The sequence below is a fragment of the Strongylocentrotus purpuratus genome, unplaced genomic scaffold (assembly GCF_000002235.5).
Source record: "Strongylocentrotus purpuratus isolate Spur 01 unplaced genomic scaffold, Spur_5.0 spur5_scaffold_6, whole genome shotgun sequence".
NCBI lineage: Eukaryota > Metazoa > Echinodermata > Echinoidea > Camarodonta > Strongylocentrotidae > Strongylocentrotus > Strongylocentrotus purpuratus.
Window position 1 is genome coordinate 57,407,652 of NW_022145612.1, and position 20,791 is coordinate 57,428,442.

Sequence of the window (20,791 nt, forward strand, 5' to 3'; positions counted from 1 at the left end):
AGGAAATTTCAAGAGGTAGATTGGAAAGTTTAAGCTATAAGAGGCTATGGGGAAGCTGTAGTTTGTGAAGTTTCCCATAGTTCAACCTTATCAGTATGTGTAGCAAAAATACTATACTGGGGCATGTGAAAATACCAGATGAGAAGATGTCATTAAAAAAAGAGTTATCTCTTTTGAGAGAGAAAAAAAATGAATCGAAAATTAATAATATTAGGGGTATTTTACTATCCAAACAAACAATAAATAAAAATGTATTATGATGATACTTCAAGCAAAACTAATACAAAAATATTGATATGATAAACATGTCTGGCAGTAATTTCTACTTGCTTTGTCCTGTTATCAATCTTATACAAATGCAAAATACCGACATGTCTGGTAAGTTTACTTTGTTTTCAGTGAAGACATAACTGCTACTTCTTCAATTCTATTTATATCTCCTTCCCCTGTCGAATCAAGTTATAAAAACAAGCATCAAATATATTTACTAGCTCTGCTAATAATTTTACAGGTTGTCTGATATTTAGGTCATATCACATTTTTAATTGCTGTAGTTCTGTATCCCTAAATACCGTGGGCAGCCAAAATACGCTCTCCAGCACCAATCTTCGGCGAGAGCGCGAGCGGCGAAAGAGGGTCATGGTATAGGTAGAGGGAGAAATAGGTTGGTGTGGAGTGAGTTCTTCACGGACACGCATCTTGGCGTAGTCGGTGAGGATTAGACCAAGCTGGTCGAGTCTTGAGGTACCAAACCTTGTTCACATCTATGCTCCGGTAAAGCCAGGGCAACAATTAGTGAAGTGGGCTTCACATTTCTTTGTTATAACGCACAGATAAGTGAGTTTAAGAATTTGTAACTATGGAATATGCCATTCATAATTCACCTGGGAAAGACTGGGGTAGTGGCTAGTTTGGGCCAAAATCCCCACTTGCCATCTAATTTCATGTTTTTACAAAAACTGCTGCAGAAAATTTCTGCGATTTACCAGATGTGAACGAGCCTCACTGAACCTGCCTCGGGATGTGTACAAAGTATATAGAATGTGACAATGTAAACACAACATTGAACCGCATCATCCTGTAACATATGGTTATAGGAAACATGGCATGTTTAGCTCTGCCTTACTGACTCCCACGAGGAAGTGTCATGCTTGGTAAAATGAGAGAAGAACAACTTTCCAGGATTAGTTTCAAATTGTCTGATACCATTCAGATAATTTTTCCTTCTGTTGAGCTGCTTTGTGAAATGGAAGCAATGGTTTTACGGGCACATTGACCTATCGCTACCAGGAACGTTGAGTTCCCATCGGGATTTGAAACGTGACAGAAAAGCTCAAGAGATGAGACATTTAATGTAGCAAGGAACACCCACAGATAACTGAACTTCATGGATTTTAGATGAAATTTAAATGATATCAAACATATTCAATTTTACAGCCAAGTCTGTTGATAAGACTACTTCCACATCTACTATAGCTAAAGCCTTTTTCTTACACTACTATAGATTATTTCTTCTTCCATTTTTAACTATTAATGACATTATAGTAGACTATTTCTTCTACTAAACATATATGCTTTTCACACTGGCAATATTTTCCTTAACCCCGTACTATAGGTGGGGTTAGGGGGTCTTAACCCCACCTATAGTACGGGGTTAAGCCTATTTCACTTTCTGTTCAGACTGGTTTTTACCAAAGTGGGCTAAAGTTGGCTAACCCCACCTATAGTACGGGGTTAACAAACCCTGCAAAATAGCAGGGCAACTCCGCAATTGTGGTGCTAACTCCTGCTAACCCCGCAATTGCGGTGCTAAGCAAGTGAATGAGAACAGAAATGAAAAATAGTCCGGTACTACGCAATGGAGCATATCGCAGCTGGCCAGATGCGAAGTATGTCCTATCATAACATACACGATATCCGGGGTTAACGAAATGCAGTGAGAACAGCGGGAATTTTCTTATTCCGGAATAGGCGCTAGTACGGGACTAAAAACAGCGAGTGTGAAAAGCCAAAAAAATAGTCCGGGGTTAAGGATAGTACGGGGCTAAGCAAAGTACGGGGTTAAGCAAAACCAGTGTGAAAAGAGTATTTGATTATCTTCTATTACTATAGACTATTGCTTCTTTTATTGCAGACTAAATCTCCAACTACCACAGACTATTTCTTATATTGCTATCATCAAGACACTATATTTTCAACCAATACAGGCAATTTTTTCTACTAAGTAGTCTGTAGACTATTTCTTCTACCACTATATATGGACAATTTCTCCTTCAACAATATACTATTACTCCTACTAGTACTATGGACTATCTTTTCTAATTAATCTTTTCATGTAGACTTTCAATCTCATATAAACTATACACTTGCCTTATCCTCATTAGTCTATCCTCATTACAATCATCATGTTGAACGCCAGCCATAAAAGTAATTGTCAATACACGTTCAAAATATCAATGCCTTAATTCTCCTCCTCCTCGTTACAAATCTCTAAGCACATTAACCGAGTTGCAACTAGGGAAGGATCGAGCTGTTAGCTAGGGCACTATGTCACACCCCTACCATCCCCCATGAGAGGGGTGGAATGCTCGGCTCTGTGATAGGGTTCAAGACTCCTGTAATTGGGGGCCACGCGCACCGCCACTGAACTCCCAGCTCCTCGCCATTCAGCGCCATTGACCGCAGCAAATTGCTCCAAATTGATGTAAAGAGAAGAGGCTTAGAAGCGATGAGGTAGGAGTGAGAGGAGAGGACGGCAATTTGTCAGGGATCTATTGGTTTTGAAAGATGAGGAAGGTTAAATGTTGTTGGAGTTCAGTTCCTAAAAGATACCCATGTTGCTCCCTGGTCTATTGAAGGACCCTTTTTTTAGGTCAATCTTCTGACTTCTAGGCCACACACAAACAGCCATTGCTGGCACATGATAGATTTCTTGCAGTATTCCTATGAGAGATATATGAGCATCAAGTCAGCAGATGTTTAAATGTAATTCATGAGGTTGATTGCCAAGAAAAATCAACATAGAACAATTTTTTTTGTATTTACTGATGTTATCTTTATATGCATTATATTCATAGAATCGAACAGAAATACAATACTGAATATAAACATTAATGAAAACTATCATTACTACAATCCAAATGAATATTTCATCTTTCCCTTTCTCTACATTTAATGTGAGTGTTTAAGAGTTCCTATTCCTCCCTCGATGATCGATGAATGCCAACACACTATTTGCATTTGAGAATGTCATGAAGGTCAGCACCTGGTATCTCCTTTCTGCAAAGCAGATTTTGAGATATAACAGTGAATTTGGGACATTAAGAGTCTGCTGGAGGCCAACTTTAAGGTCAGAAGTCCTCTAAAAAATCCAATTCATATTGCAGAAGGTATTAAAACATCATAAAGAACAGCTGCCAGTCATGAAATACAACTACCTCTTTGGAAATAGCTAAAAACATAATATTTATGATGTAACAAAAAGTATCAAATTACAGAGTTTTGCAAGTAGGTGAGTGCAGTCCAGTGTCATGGCTTCAACTATTAAAGGCGGTACAACTTTTGCATTTATACAAAATGAATTATATATACACAGCAGAATATATTAGGAAAAAGTTTTGAATTGAATTAGATAGAGAAATGTGACGCTGATTACAAATTACACTTTATTTCACAGAAAATAACTGTTGCGGTTTTGCCGTGTCATACCTGAACCAACCTTTAGGGTATACAATTATTCCTCCGTACTTAAGTTCACAATTAGGTACAAGTTTGCAAAAAAATTCTAATACCTTTATTGGCACCTGAATTTTATGGATTGCTCCCTAAATCACAGGTTTTATTTGGTCAAAATCGTTTCAGGCAATTGTCGTCATCTAGGGAGACTGACATGATAAACGTTGTCTAAGAAGAAATTTTGATCTTGATTGTTTTCAATATCCCCCAAGTTAAATTGCGAAGGAATTACTTTTGACACACCCTCTCATGGGTGCACCACAATGGCTCATTTCACCCTTTCTTTATACTGTGTTTCAAAACTAAGAGGCAACTTCATAACTCAAACAGTTACTCCCATTTAATGATCCAATCTATTTTCTGATAACTAACTAGATTTTCTCCAAGGACAATACACATGTCATTTTTTGACGGTTATGATGTTCTAGTTCTTTCACCAAAGTGACATACATACAATGACAAGTTATGTGGCCATCAGGCGATTCAGAATGATGTGTATATTTCAAGGCCATTGGGACATTTTTCTTCTGAAATAAAAAATTATAATTTTAAGCCTGTGTTAATATTTATTTAAAAGTGAATAATGATATTATGCATGATTATGTTCAAGGTTATGATATTCTCTTTTGTACAATGAAGTATGCACATACAAGATAAATTATAGGAGGGCGTTTAAATGTGCATTTCCATTTTACTTGTACTTCGTGAAGTTGCAGTTTAATTTTGGTGTAACAAATACTTCCTTTAGAATTTGTTGATTTAATTTAATTCAGATTTAGTATTTAACAAGTTAGAATGTGATTTTCACGCTACTTCAGTGCACACTTTTTGTTATCTTGATTTAGAATGTAACATGGTTTCTGGTTCATGGAAATGAAATTCCCTGAATTTTCTCTGATGGGGTTTCAAAATTCATTAATCATTATTATCAGTTTGAATGAAAGCCAAGAATTAGTTTGCAGGAACAAACCATTGTCGGCAGATGTGTGTAACGGTATCTAAACAGTGAGATCAGGCTGGCAGCATACTAGCAAATCATCCAGCGTATATCTAAGAGACTGATGACCTTCTTTGGCCGGGGCCAAGAAAAATCATATTTTTCCTAATTTGTGTGATTTTTCCCATATTTCATGACTTTTTCACAACTGGAAGAAGGGTACTTATTTCTCCAGGTGCCCCGCAACCCCCCCCCCCCCCCGGTTTTTAGTATAGCTGGTAATCCTTTGAAAGGGGTATAGAAGAGGGGAGCTGTAGAAGGGGGAGAAAAGGTGCTGAAGGATCGAGGGAGATGGAAAGAGGGATGATAGTTTTGACTCAATCATCATAACCTCCAAAATTATGATGAATTAATCCAAATTCAATGTGTAAAATGATGCCGGTGAAATTTAACCTGTTGGACACTTAGATGTTGAATACTTAGATGTGGCCACTCAGGCTAAAAGTCAATGGAAAATGTATATCACACTCAAAACTAAATCATATCCAATGCTTACAAATAAGAGGAGGGAGGAGGGAGATAGGATAAAGAAAGTGATGATGGGAGGGGGAGGTGTGGAAGGGGGTGACTTGAAGGGTTCAAACACTGGTGCCCTAAAAATGAAATAATCCAAATCTTAAATGAAACAAGATGGTAAAAGATAACACCTTTCAAATCTGCATGTGGTTTATGTTATTGCATACCAGGTTAATCCGTAAGAAACATGAAGGAATGCTGCAGGCAGGCCAGGCGTGATGTAGGAAGCTCCCTCCTAGCTCCCCTTTCCAATCCTCTTTACCACCACCACCACCACCACCACCATTAACTCCTCCTGATCAGAGAGCTGTTGCCATTAGCCAAAGTTTTCAACAAATCTAACTTATTCTGATCCAGGGTATTAATTAGCCCAACTACATCTTAATCAAGCTAATCACACTAGAGATGCAAACAGTGGGCTAGCACCAATACATTTGAGATTCTAGGGCTTGTTCATGAAATAGCCCATTCTATGCACTCAAACTATGATAAGCTTTTGAATTAAACACCGGCTAATTCCTCAAGCAAGCAGAAATGACTTGATTTGGCTAATAGAAACAAAGAGCTTTTTATAAAACTCAGTTTTAATTTTGTTGTTCTCAAGGAGCCACTTAACAGCCTTATATCTCAAGATTATTCAAGCTAATGGAGACGCTTCTCTGACATTGAAAATTGAACTCAAATGCTTAACACATGAGTCTTAGGACTACGAGTAAAATGTGAATATTTCTATTTGTAGTAGTTTCAATTTTGATGATAGACAGGCCTTCATATGACGAGAAAGATGTCAGAAAAAACATCAGAAGGTAAAGAAGACAATGACATTCTGACAGCAGAGTTTGATTGACAGATAGCAGACCATACAAGAGTGACAAAAGAATTGTCAAAAAGTTGTTTAAAATGTGTTTTCTGTTTATTTTGGCTTTTCACAAAAGTTATCAAGGATAAGAGGAATGACAAAAATGTCTTGGATAAGTGAACACATTTGTCTCGCCGGATTGATTCAATATTACAACAATCAATGGCAGGTACAGGATTGTTAGCCATTAAGTTTAGGGGAGACACACAGTGACAAAGTGGGTATAGATGGGTAGAAGCTCTGGAGCAGATGTGGGGGTGGGGGGGGGCACATGCCCAATGCATTCCTCACTTTTTTGCATCAAGTTGTATTGATTCAATAGAACAATGTTCACTGACAAAAAACATGATTTTTTGTCATTTGCTGGGGGGGGGATACAATATAAATAATTATGCATAAAAGTAAAACAGCTAAGGAGGGGGTTGGGGCATGTGCCCCTGTGCCCCCTGGATCAATCACTGACCATGAAGTTTGAAGAAGAAAAATCTGTCAAAGCCGACACTTTCGAAAATTTGGAAGGGGTCGAGAATTGCAAAAACTGCATACAGCAGAATAAACGAATCACAACACTAAATGATTGCATTAAGCAAGTTTTCTTGCTGAAAAACGAGGGTCACTAACGATATTGCTGAAGTTTCTGCTTTTAAGAAATTCAATTTTGTTAAAATCTGTTTGTAAATATCAAAAATTGGCTCTCTGGTATTTCCTCTTTAACTACCATGGTACAGATACTACACCAGGTATCATGTAGAAAAGACATCTAGATACAATCAAATGTATACAGTAGAAGGTTTTAGAAATCTGATTAATGTTTGTATTGCATTTGTTATGCTACACTAAGCAATTAAATAATTTCAGACACAAAATTTAGACAGACAAATGTGGCAAACAAATTTTTGATGGATCACTCCAAGATCTTTCAATTTTATATATTGTTTATATTTGTTAACCCTCCCCCTCACTTTCATGATATGAAACTTTAAAACCAAACTTCTTTTAAGATAATTTAACCAAAGTTGTGAAAATGTATTTGTAACAATGATAACACAAAATATGTTCAATTTTCTATTGTTATGAGCAATGGGCAAGATATTTTTGAACAGCTATTATCAATATGAAAGCAGTTTGTAAATTAATAATAGTTAATCTCAAGATTGTAGAGAGGGAATCCTAAACACTGTACCGCACTGAATTGCATTGCTTGAAGGGCCCAAGAGGATGCAATCATGGTGTGAAGACATTATCAACTGTGCTGAACGTAGAGGAGGAAATCAATATGAGGCCAGAGTTATCTCATGATGATGGAGGAAGATGAAAGAGTGGTAGAAGCCCACTAAGCTTCTATTACGACCCCCCCCCCCCCACCCTCACATCACAATTAAGACAAGGGAAACTGTGTATCCACTCTGTGAGGGGCTCTGGTGATATTGGGAGGGGCACCTCTCTTAGAATGCAGAGGAAATGCTATGGTATGAGACTATTAGGCTATTGCTTGACAAAAATAGGGAGGGGGAGGTACATCATTGTATGCAGTTTCTTAAGAATTCATTAGAGCTATATAATAACTCATGAAATACTTTCATTATCTGAGAACCTTACAGAAAAACATACATAAATTGAATGGCAAAACATACACGTAGTTAAGCCAAATGTTTTGAATTAGAGTGTGGATTCGGTAAATTAATGTCATGAGCTACGATATTTTATATATTATATATGCATGACACTTCTCCCCAAAATGAAATCTTTACACAACTTCATCAATTTCAAGGAGAGAGCAGTAACATTCACTTCATTGTAATGCTCACGCATAAAAAGGGTAAAATAAGTAATGCATTTTCTTTCTTAGTTTTTATATTTGGAGTTCTGTTGCAAGCTTGTAGATCTAACAATAAATACAGTCCCCCTATGTGATATACTCCACAAAGATGATTGTAGAATGGTTGATATCTCCAAAAAGTATGTATTTCTTGGCGGTATCTTGAATGTATAGACCTCATCATGTAATCTAGAGATGTCTGAATTCTTTCATGACATAATTTATCAAAATGATTGAAGACCTGCTATAAAGTGTTCATGATTTCACACCTTGGTTTCAAAAACCTCACAAAGTTGTGAAAAAGACTTTTATCTTTCTGAAAACTTAGAGAGTCAAGATTTCTGACAGCAAACTTCTCTTTTCAACCCAAAGTCATCATATTTGTGATCTGTAATCAGATCTGACAATCTGCACATTGAGAAACGGGAGTTCCGTTGGGGAGGATAAAAACTTGGCATGCATGCATTCTACTCCTCAAGCAACTCCGATCATACACCTCAAACACCAACAAATATTTACCCAATTTGGGATGTAATGGCCTTATTTCCTTTCATGGCTGCAGGCTAAAAACAAATATCAAATATTTCTTTCATTTTAGGTCCATTTACACAGCCCCAAAAATATTTTGAAAAACCATGTTTTTTGAAAATTCTGGTTGTTTTTGGTGTGCATGAGGCAATTGTCGTCGCCCTAGCACGGAAGTCACATTATTAAAAAAAGGAATGATTCACTGGTGTTTTGTGAGCGAGCATTTACACTGCGAACCCGGTGAAGCTTCTGCCAGCGTTTAAAAAGACCACACTCCAGAGGTGTGTATTGGTAGTTACCTCTTCCGACGAAACACCGGAATGTGAGAAAAACCAATGTTTTTTTTTATTGAAGTGTAAATGCAACTATATTAATGGGAACAAAATTCCAAAGCAAATTACTCATTGGGAGAGGTACATATTATCTTGTAGATGAGAAACGTGCAGAAACGCTCTCTCTATAAATTAGGCTATTGTTTTGGTATCAATTTCTTTTAAGTATCCATCTATTTCCATAACTCTGTTGGTAGTGGAAAAAATATCTGAAACACTCTATGTCCTTGGTGCATAGTTTTTAAAGGATCAGATGACATAAAAACAATTTACAGGTCAACATGAGAGAAAAAGAAGTATATATTTGTATAGAAGGAAAACAAATATCTAAAATGTAGAGATATACAGACATTTGAAAACTTTACATAAATCAACAACATCTTTGTTTATTTATCATCATGTCAAAAATATTGAATTGATATCAACGTGTGTTATCACCATGTCATGATCATGTTTTAAACCTGTCATAGGTGCACTTGGGCAGTATATTTTTGCTTGTGTAGGATAAACAAAGAAACTTTTGAGGTAGGATAAGCAGGAAATTTGCACAAACACTTTCAACTGCTATCTTGGCTACCTATGGATTCTAAAAGGAAGCATGAAAATCATGTTAGATTTTAATCTCTTCAATGTTCTAATTTCTCTTCACTTTCGTTGTTCCTGTGACGAGATGTGATTCTATTTTTTGGCAAAGGAAGAGAACCTACATGAGAGCATTATCAACAATGTTTTGCAAACACTTTAAATGTTATAGATGCCAAAGAACAACCTGTTTTCTATATTTTCAAACAATTTGTCTTTTCTGTTTTGTGTAAATAAATTGAATAATTGTTCTCTTATATTGAACTACAAAATTAGAGAGCTATCTCTGATTTCAACTGAAATCTACTGCATTATCACTTAATTCACAAGCCCATTTTGTTTCTTTTTCCTATATCTAGTTTCTTTTGTAGTTACAAACGTGTTAATTTAATTACTCATTATTCCTAAGTATCATTTGAGGGGTCCTCAATTGCACAACCATTGCTTTTTAGTGGACCCCTCTGTTTCCAATATGTATTCCTAAATTGTTGTTAATGATAATAATTGATTTCTAATGTTTTGTTGGAAACAGAAATAAATAGAAATTGAAATTGAAGAGAGACTCAAAAAAAAACTTTGATTCAAACTTTTTGGTCTCTGTTATTTGTTGGTAAACCTAAAATGACTGAATTTCTCTAAGTTTGAGGATGAAGAGTCCAAGAATAGAAGTTTGATGAGGAACTGGTGGTAGTGCTGGTGGTGGGTTGTGGCGGGTATTTTTAACCTGACATTTGGGTTTATTGCCATGCGATGAGAGAGGGGAGGACCGCTCCAACACCCACATCGTCATAATCCTGTCAATAGACCTGTTCACAAATGGAGAGCTTGTTTCCTGATATTAACTTCAAGCATGTGGAACATGACAGCTAGAAAAGATGCATTATGATTTCTGATACAATAGCAAATTAATTTTTAAAAAACTATTGATAATTTTGTGAGCTTAAAAAAAGAAATTTGAAGATAAATAGATCAAAGTGACATAAATTCTAAAGGTAATCTTCAAATCAATTTGTGGAAAATGCATACTAATATGATATAGCATCATCCAATGGGAAAATGTATCAGAGATATATTCATATGCAAGTTTGGAAAGGTATTCTCTTTATCACTCTCCACAATAAAATTAGCACAAAACAACAAGTGTTGTAAGGTTTTAACAAAACTTTTAAAAGGGGTTATGGTCTTGATTCATGTATCTGTTGTGTGAACAAAGGTTTAATGTTGTTCTTTTGTTGTTTAAAAAATCTGTCAGAATGTGAACAGGCTTTTCTATAAGCATGCAGACTCTCACTCAAAATAGCACTGAATTTCAGTTCCAATAGAAGACCTATTTATAACGTGATTTCAAAGCAATTCAATTATTGTAATAGGAAAAGTGTTGATGGGAGGGAGACAAACACAGTTCTTTAAATTAATCATCACTTTAAATCAATCAGTTTGGTCAAGCGGAATGAGAGTTATAGTTCTGATGTCACCATTGACGTCATAAAAGGAAATTGAAAAGTATTTGCCATTGTTTTTGTCTCGTTTGTCATTAAATTTGCCTTTTCATAGATGTTAAGGCACCTAGCTGATGCTTCATACATCATTAATTACTGTAATGAGATAATAAATTTGTGTGGAGGGGGAGGGGTAATACCTGTAATAATGGGTAAACAAGACATCATCACCATCACCATCACCACCACCATTACCAGTTTTGTTGATGTTGTTTTGCAGTTTTCATTATCATTATTATTCTTATTAATACTAGAAACTTCTGGAACAAGAAACTTTATCAAATTACAGAAATTTTGGGTTGTGTCAGCTGTGATTCAATTATTTTCTGGCATGAAACTTTCATGAATCTAAATCACTCATTAAATGTCCAAACCATATCATGCATGTGAAAGTGTTTTGTTGTAAAGTACATAAGAACAGATTTGTCACACTTCATAAAAAGTAAGAAATGAACTTGTATGATGAATGTCAGATTTAGAAAGATGGAATCTCACTTGAAAGAGGAATTGTCTTGGCTATTCACAGCACAGTCAAGGTCCTGATAACAATAAGGCATGGAAATAGTAAATGAATCAGTGCTTAATTCTGTAATCTATACATCCTTTAAGAGGTGCAAAGCACTTTCCAAAGGATACAAATTTTGACAGCTTTTCCCCTGATCGTTCAGTTTTTAATGGGGCTAATATAATTTGTGAATTATGCCCATGGCATCCACAACTAAAGCATTGGTATGTCCGATGCGAACGAACAGGGTGCTTTATAGAGTTGACATGTGTAAAGTACTAAAAATGATAAAAAAACAAAAATAATTTCAAGTCTCATTCACACATTAACCCTAAGAGTGCCACCAAGTTCAAGCACAAAATAAATTTTATGAGACAAGTCTTTACTCAACACAATTGCCAGGATTTTAGAGGATCAAGTCATGGAGAATCAAGTCATCGACCATTTAAACACCTTACTGTTTATCCCAAAAGGCGCTGGACAATTGCCGTATATTGATGTTTTAAAGTCTTTGGGATCATATTATTTATGGTTTCTAATTGTTGCATTTGCTCCAGCAACATTTTGCTTTGGGCTTTACTTTGTTTAATGTAAAGGGTGAGAATAGTGCTGCAAATGTGTTTTAGGTGTCAAAGCTTTAGGGCTAGGGTTGGGTTAAATGTCGGCTCCTGGGTTGAATGAAGTTGGGAGTTTGTTTAGTATAGAAATCAATCCTGGGGCAGTCATGGCCAAAACATGTGTCATAAGAACCTAGGGAGGAGTTTTTCACTTTTCCTGTGGATATAGAAAAAATAACGCAATGATATCCATCATTTCAATACATGACACTATTCCAAATTTCAAGGAGGAAAATCTGTTCTTCATCTACAAAAATAGAGAATATTAAAACTTTTGACACTGAAATGAGTAAGTAATCATTGAGAAGAAGTCAGTGGACATTCATTGAGGCTTATCAAACTACAATGGGGGCAATATCATCACAAACAAGGAAACCAGATTGGGCATTTTCCCTTAAAAATTATAAAACCCTTATTAGGAACATATGAAATGATTTCTAAACTGACCAGTGTAATTTTCATTTGTGACATATGAATGGCCATTAAGGAAACAGACTGAAATGAATGATTAAGCCACAAAAAGGCTCAATGCTGAAATCTTAAAAGATGTTGGATTGATAGATATATGAGCTCGTGAGTAATTTTTCCTGTATTGTTTTATCACTACTTTGTCTTGCAATTACACTGTAGGAAGCTCATAAAGATTGCTCTTCTAGAGTAGTAAAGCTCATCAGGGAAAGAAAAAGAGAGATGGACAGACAAAGAGGAAAAGAGATAGTGAGAAATACTGAGACAAAGAGAGAGAAAGACACATACCAATACAAAGAAAAAGACAGAGAGAGAGAGAGAGAGAGAAAAAAAGAGAGAGAAAGAGAGAGAGAAAGAGAGAGAGAATAAAAACCACATGCTTCTCATTTATCATGTTATAAAGATGATATCTATACACAACACATCATTTCTCATCATCTCATGGGGCAAGTTCATCAAACTCTTGATCAAGCCTGTGTTACATTTTTCTTATGTTTAACGAAAAAAGTATTTTTTTAAGGCATCGTATTCAGCAACTGTTTCCAGGACCTCATACCTCTCCAGGTCAAAAGCTTCTTTCTATAAAATTTCAGAGTTTAATGACGATCTTGAGAGCTGGCTAAACCTATAAGTCTGTAGTACCTCGGTAATGCTCTATCCTTCTTGACTCTTAAGTAATAATGAAGAAATGTTTAAACGTTTTGATTTTCTGTTCTTAACTTATATTTTAACATATGTTATTTATTTAAATTGTAACATATCTCAATTTACATTTCTCAGAGTCTCTTCACTTTTATCTAAACTCTATTATTGTTTGTTTCGATAAAAGTATATCTTTTCTCAACTATTTTATAGTTACAATAACAGGTCATTACTAAATGCATCAATCTTGTTATAGATGTTACACGTTTGCTTTTTCATCTTACTTTTAGATACTATATATTTTAATGGAGCAACTCTTTTCTTCATTGTTTGACAGTGGTCAGAGCGAGAGTTACCACAAACTATTAAGGAGCTGATTTACTCAGGACCTTAATCTTAACATTCACTATATATCTAGTTTATCACTGTGAAATTTGAATTTCACATTTAAATTTCAAGATTTTCATGAAGCATCTATTTTTCTATTATCTTACAGTGATCAGAGCAAGAGTTACAACAAAGGAGCTGATATATCCAGAGCCACAACCTGAGCCAATGGCAGAGTCCTCCTCATTCAGTGAAGTCTCATTCTCAGATTCTGACTGGGGTATAGATAACGAGGGACCGATCATGGACCAGAGTGAAGGATTATTGGCTGCTTCAATGAATCTTGCTGCTATGCCAAGATTACCTCAGGTAAACACCGCCAGCATTCCCCAGATTGTCTTAGAATTTCTTGTTTTTATTTGGGTTCTGAGGGAGGGAGTTGTTTTTGGTTTTGACTTTTGAGAAATAGCCTTACCTTGCAAACAATGTTACATACAAGCCTGAACACTATTTTCTGAGAATTGGTAGGTTACACTTCGGTCAATGATACCTTTATTCACAGCACCAAACCAACTCCAAATTGACTCCGAATCATTAGGGGTAATGTTACCTTTTCATTTGGTCTGGTGTCAGTTTGTTGGTATGTCTAGGTTATGAAGATTCAAAAGAAAGTAGCTTCTCTTAATCCCAAAATAATACCCATTTGTACACCCTTGGGCAATACCGTACATTGACTAATCTTACAATTTTGCAAATCAATACTTCAATAAGAGAAAGTACTTCTTGACGTCAAGAATTTGTTTGTCTCATAATAATCCCTTATTTCTACTAAAAACCCATTTTCTTAGGTGAGGGTACCCGCTGGTCTTCAGGCACCTCAGTACATGGAGGAGAACCGCCCAATCAAACTGGAATATACCGTCAAGGTTGAGAAGATCTATAAGGGAGATGATCTCTTGATGCCTAAGTCTACCGCCAAGATCGCCACAGCAGCCATTGATGCAGCGTGCGGAGTCACTGACTTAGAAGTGGGACAGGTCTATGTTCTAGCAGGTATGTTTCGTTAATGAGCTCATATCTACATAAGATATCAAACTGTCGGTTCATTACAAACATTGAAAATGTGATTTTTGTGTTTGGTTTCATGACAAATGGTTTAAAAAGTTTTATAGGCCTAATAGTTTTGTCTTTCTTTGATTTAAAAAAATAATCAAATCAAATCAAATTCAATCTAAAAATGAGTTTGTTTCTCAGCTCAGTCAAAACAGTAATGGAGAGTTGCCATAGGGTTTACAACATCAATATATCCTTGAATCAACTTCTTATAAGTTCCATCTGTTTTAGTATGACCGTTTTACGGAACATTATTATTTAATCAAGATGTTTGAAGCAACTGAAAATCAAATCAAATAGAGTGACAAAGTCAAATCGGCTTAACTCTTTAATCAAACCTTGCAACTCCTACTCACTCTCATCCTACATCAAAAAAAGTTGTGGGCCTCTGCACAAGCTGAGTTCATGCATAGAGAGATCATTGACACCCATTCCAGTAACACCTTATGCTTTAAAACCCGGCACTAAATATACACCGGAAAAAGTGGGGTAAGAATTCTATTGTTCTTGGTCATTGCTTTTCCCGCTGCCAAGCAAGGCTAGCTTGGAGCTGGCATACAGCCTATATGAGCTGGGCTGGGGTGATGGTGATGTTGAGTCCAGACCAGTTATCCCTGAGATGATGGATGGGGGCTCTTCACTGGCATGTCCCTGACATTTAAACCTAGTTAAGCAAGACCAACTTTCTGAGGTGTTACGTCCAAGTCTATTTTGGAGTGGGGGTTGGTGGGGAGGGGGAGAGTGGGGAAGGGAGGGGGAGAACGGGGAAGGGTTGGGGGTGGGGATGGTGATGGAAGGATTGGTGGACCACATGAGATGTACAGTGACACCAGTGGTGTCGGAATAGGAGTGGGGGTAAGAGGGAGGTGGAATCAGTGGGAGGTGCAATGATATTTTAATCTCCATGATTATTAAGACATGCATCTAAGCAGGAAATTCAAAGAATGTTGATACATGAATGTATAAACTCTATGTGATTCCTGGTGAAAGCAAATTAAGTTCAAACCCCTAATTTAGATATGGAATGGACACCATTTGCTCGATTAGATTAGTTAAGAGAACAAAGGATTGGGTAGTGAAATCATGGAAATGGTTCTCCGCAAACTCGGTTCTCCGCAAACTCCCCTCTCCATTTAAAAAATGAAGTGGTTTAATATGAGATATGTACCATCATTGAATACACAAACATTTATAAAGTTCAAATTTCAGTGCAGAAGATCAACATCATGCGCCTTCCTTTAATCTGGTATTAATGAAGTACAACGTAACACATAGAGTATGGTTAGAGTGATGCGCATGGCTGAGGGGCACATACCAGTACAGTCAGACCGTATGCATTTCTGAAATGTAAATATGGCATTTGCAGATGACGATGGTGTATCGGTCTGAAAGTGCATGAACCCTTACTACGTCCATCTCTTTCTGTCTTTCTCTCTCTCTTTCTCTCCTCTCTCCTTTTGTCAATCTCTCTTTCTCTCTCCCCATATTTTTTTTGCTTTTATTTTTCTCTCCTACTCTCAGTCTCTCTCTCCCTGTCTCTCTCTCTCTCTCTCTCTCTCTCTCTGTTTGTCTGTCTGTCTTTCTCTTTCTATCTCTATCTCTCTCGCTATCTCTCTCTCTCTCTCTCTCTCTCTCTCTCTCTCTTCTATGCTGTGCTACTGTCCCTCAGCAAGATATGTTATTTTTTTTCTTCTACTTTTTAATTTTCTCATCAATCTTTACCAAATAGTTTGGCCATTTAACAGATAGCATGGTAAATAAAGACCAAAATAACTCAGACTAGAGACTATTAAAAAAAGGATGTCATGCAGCAATCAAATCATACCAAGTATGTCAAATATTATCATTCAGACATTAGAGCCATTACTGTTATTACAAATAGGGGTAGTAATAGAAGTGGTATTGGTATTCAAAGCATTTCCGGTAAAACCACAGTAAATACTTCCATAGCAAATAACCGGGAGCAGTAGAATAGTGATAGCAGTGGTATGGTGCTGGTGTTACTGTTTCCACAATAACCTCTCCTGTTGCAAATACTGTCATATATTTTTGATTATTTTTAGGTTGAAACTATAAATAAAAAAGTAGAACAAATCAAAGTAGGCCATAACTTGCTACCAAACTCTCCGACGTTTAAATCACTCTCAGTTCTGTAAGATGACAAGTGCATCTGAGGTCAGTTTGGAACTCCACTGACCCTTTTACCTGCACCTTATCCTTGCATGTCTCTTCCCCCGGCTAAAGGTTGAGTAAGACATGTTGAAAAGACATGAACATTTCTAGCTAGCTGGTACACGGTTCTTCCTTTATCAATCATCTGACCGGGGATATTCTTTTAAATAAGATTCCTAATCCGTCATCTACCCATCATGCTCAGTGTCCTACTTCATCGGCGACTGCCGGTCAGAGAAGCGTAGAAACTTCCTTCGTTTGACCTTCTTGTGGTTGGTGTGGACATATCTGTCCCGATAGTGAAGTTGCACCAAAAAAAGGTGGATGTCTGTCCAATGATATCTAATTAATTCCTTAGCATAGGATGAAATTCTCATCTGAATATAATGAAACTATGATTTTGATAAAAGTGAAGTGTCTGAGGGAATCTATGGAGCTACATTCTAAAGTTTTCTTACAGAAGAAATCTCTTTATGCAATGGGTTGCAAATCCCTTCAAAGAGCTTGAAAGTTGAACAGTGTTTGGACTTAGAGGGTGCATATCTTTTCTTGCAGAAACATGATAAGTTTAACTTAATCATACAATTTCTATCAATGAAAGATATTTTATGAATAAAACAGAGCAGTGTCAATCAAAATTTTGCACATTGGGGCACAAAAGGTGAATAAGGTAATACACATGCAAAATGTACAGGTTTGGAACTAATGGAAGGACTGAAATATTCCAACTACTGTTGCACCGACCATACATACCCCTCTCCATATAAGTGCTGAACTATTATTTTGAGAAAGGGAACAGTATTTCTGAGACAACACAAGCATGGCTGGACCATGGCTGGACACTGGCTAGACAGGATAGGGTTTTTATCAGTCCTTTTACATGGAAACATCATCACTAAGTACTAAGTAGGAGATTTGGTTGAAAACATCATCAAATCAAAAACACTTCCTTTTTATCCTCTAGCAAAGCAATGATCGTTGGAGAGGAGTGATTTAATGTTCAATTCCAGAGAAAAAAAACCTGATGACCATCTACTGTAGACCTAAGCAGGTGATTAAACAGTCTACTGCTGAAATATGATTGCAATGACTACACATGTTTTGTTCAATAAAAAGATTTATAAAATTCTGTCTAAAAGTTTATGGGAAAGCAAGGTGGTATGGAAATGCTTTGAAATTACTCATGCAGTCATGATGATATCTAGGATTCAGGGTGATTAATAGCATGGTGCAGATTATATTCTGATTGAAATTGAAAAGAAACACTATCTTTTCCTGCATCAAATTTTAATCATCTTTCTTAGTAATTTCAAGTATATTTGTTTGCTGTGTTTTACTTTCTGAGTCAAGGTAATGCACAAAACAACTACACCCATAACAATTGATATGTACCTTTAACAGGAGGCCTGCTATCATATAGAATAATGTGACACCAGCCTATTCGTTAACCAGCTGCACCCTCCTAATCACAATGTCTCATAAATTTCCTCTCTTGTGGTGTCACCTTTGCTTGATACAGAATCTGATGCCCGATAAATCAAGAATGTTTTTACCCAAAATGTTTCACTAAAGAAAATGCAGAAGAGTTGAAGAAATAACATTAGTGACCTCAGCATATTTGAGATTAAATATTTGATATGGAATTTGCATTTGACTATGAATTTAATATCAAGTTTCATTTCATGTTTGAAAGAATATGAAGATGATTTCAGAGGCAAAGAGATTTCTTAAAAGGTTCATGAATACTTATAAGGTATAAAATATTTATATATTTTTGTTTTCAACTTCCTAAAGAAAATGGGAAAACAAGGAAAAAACTCTGGGTCCCTGATTTCCCCTCCAAACCCCCATTCTAATTCTCCTGACCTACCTACATTTCCTTTAATTATTCTCCCCTGTATCATATTTTCTGTCATTCTCCATCTACTTCTCTGACTGTCTACCCCTCTTTCTCCCCTCTCTTTTTCCCCTTTCCCCTTCCCCCTCCAACCCCCCCCCCCCCCCCTCTCCCTTCATCTCTCCACATTGAACACTATCTCAAGCAGGAGGGATGGTCATTTCATCATCATGGCCAGCTGCTCTTGATTGGATCATATTCATATCATAAACAGATGGTTACACCTCTCAAAAGATCTCAGCCAAGGGAGAGAGGAAGAGAGATAGAGAGAGAGATTGGCATTACGGTCTGCCAATTTGTCATTCTGACATTTGCTGATAGACTATCAAGAGAACGGAGAGAAGAAATGGAATTTGAAATGAACGCTTGTCAGGTGTGCAGCTCTTATGAATACCCCCCCCCCCTCGAATAAAGGAAAGAAAGAAAAATTAAAGGTTTTTTCTGATACTTGTCAGATAAATTATATGTCTGAAAGATAATAAGAAACATAGACATAAATACTTGTATACTATGATAATCATAATGATATTTTCATTTTTACCAAATTAAAAGCAAGTATAAGCTTGCACATAAACAATCATGGTACGCCAAAGATTTGATGATTGGGGATTAATACCTTAGTTACCAAAGGGCAAAAATGTGCTGACAAGGTTTCAAACTCCGGACCTTTAGTTACATGATCACTGCACTACTACTGAGCCATCATGCCTCCTAATACTGAAGAACAAACATTTATAAATCTACTGCGATTTTCATCAGTTTATCAACATTTTCTAAAAAAACACCTTTACCCTTCTCTCCATAGGGGCAAGGGTTATTTTAGGCCTTGTGTATATTACAATTGCCCTATCAGGAGATTGTTAAATTTCAAAAAGAAAAACAACAACATCAAATTCATGTTGGAATCAATCAATCTCCACAAATTCTACAAATAAATGAATAGGAGATTGCTGTAAAAAAGAAAAGTCTCAGCTGATAAGATCGAACAGCAACCTTTAAAACTTAAACAGGTTAGTTGTTAAGCAAAGAGGGGCACATGGAGGAGGAAGAGCGACCTGAGATTGAACCACCTCAAGAAACATGGTTACAAGACCTTCATCAAAGTTCAAATCAATGGCAGAATGGAGGAGATAACATCAGACAATGACGAGGCATATTATACCATAGATGAGAATTAATGACATCCAACCTCTATAAGTAGAGAAAGGACACTGTCTGCTGAGAGCCAGAGGGTATTAAGTTCATTTAATGAGACCTAATGCCCTTCTGGCTCTCCACATATGTACAATGTGCATACCAATCCCATTATGAAATAGTAGATTAAAGTCTGAAGATTCAGTCAAAGATTCAAACTAACCCTGAGCACTGGGACTATGTTGGTCTAGTCTGGATATCAATCTCAATTATATTTAATAGTCTAAAAAATACCTCATTACAAAGAAGCAATTACACTTAAAGAAGCCCCTTTTTTGTTATAAAACTAAACTAATACTTTAGGTGGTTGCAAAAACTTACAAAAAACTATCTTCTGATAAATCCTGTCTATACTGTTATTATTGCCTCCAGAAAATATGATCTGATTACAAAGAACTGAGAGTTTCAATTACCAACATTTTAATTATCAATGCATATTGACAATTGATTTAAACCAATAGAAACAGGAAATTATCATATACAGTGTCTATTGACATCAGGGAATAATGAATATACCATGTTCCCATGAAGACCTTGAATGTTGATGTCAATACACTCTATTGCAATTGACAATTGATGACTTTCATGAAATGCCTTCTATGCTGTTAGTTTCGCATATTAACAAGTTCGATTCACCTTTACTAGAAAGGGCGTCGGCCATCGGCATACCTGGCCGTAAAGCGCAACTTGCGTCATGCACTGGGACACACTCTTCAGGCACGGAGCCAGAAAACTCCAGATCCTCCGTTACCTAAAAATAATAACCCTCAAAATGTCAGCTGGTCTGATCAAGCCCGGCTACACAAAAAGTAGAATATGAATGTGGATAGATATCATCTGCTGAAAGGAAAGAGTGCATTAACTCCAAGCAAAACGATATGAATGAATTAATGCCCTTCTGGCTCCCAGCAGACAATAAGATGGAATAATTGTTTGATGCTAAATGATACTGTATAACTAGAGACTTCCATATGCATGAAATGTTCAAG

The 20,791-nt window shown here is 36.4% G+C and overlaps 1 protein-coding gene across 1 annotated transcript in view; it reads left to right on the top strand.

Annotated features, from left to right (window-relative positions):
• LOC753842 overlaps nt 1-20,791 on the top strand; it is a 46,246-nt gene that overhangs the window by 20,585 nt on the left and 4,870 nt on the right. Inside the window, exons 2-3 of the mRNA XM_001177881.4 lie at nt 13,596-13,795; nt 14,275-14,479. Of these exons, the coding sequence (XP_001177881.4) occupies nt 13,596-13,795; nt 14,275-14,479 (405 nt within the window). The remainder of the gene's footprint in view (nt 1-13,595; nt 13,796-14,274; nt 14,480-20,791) is intronic.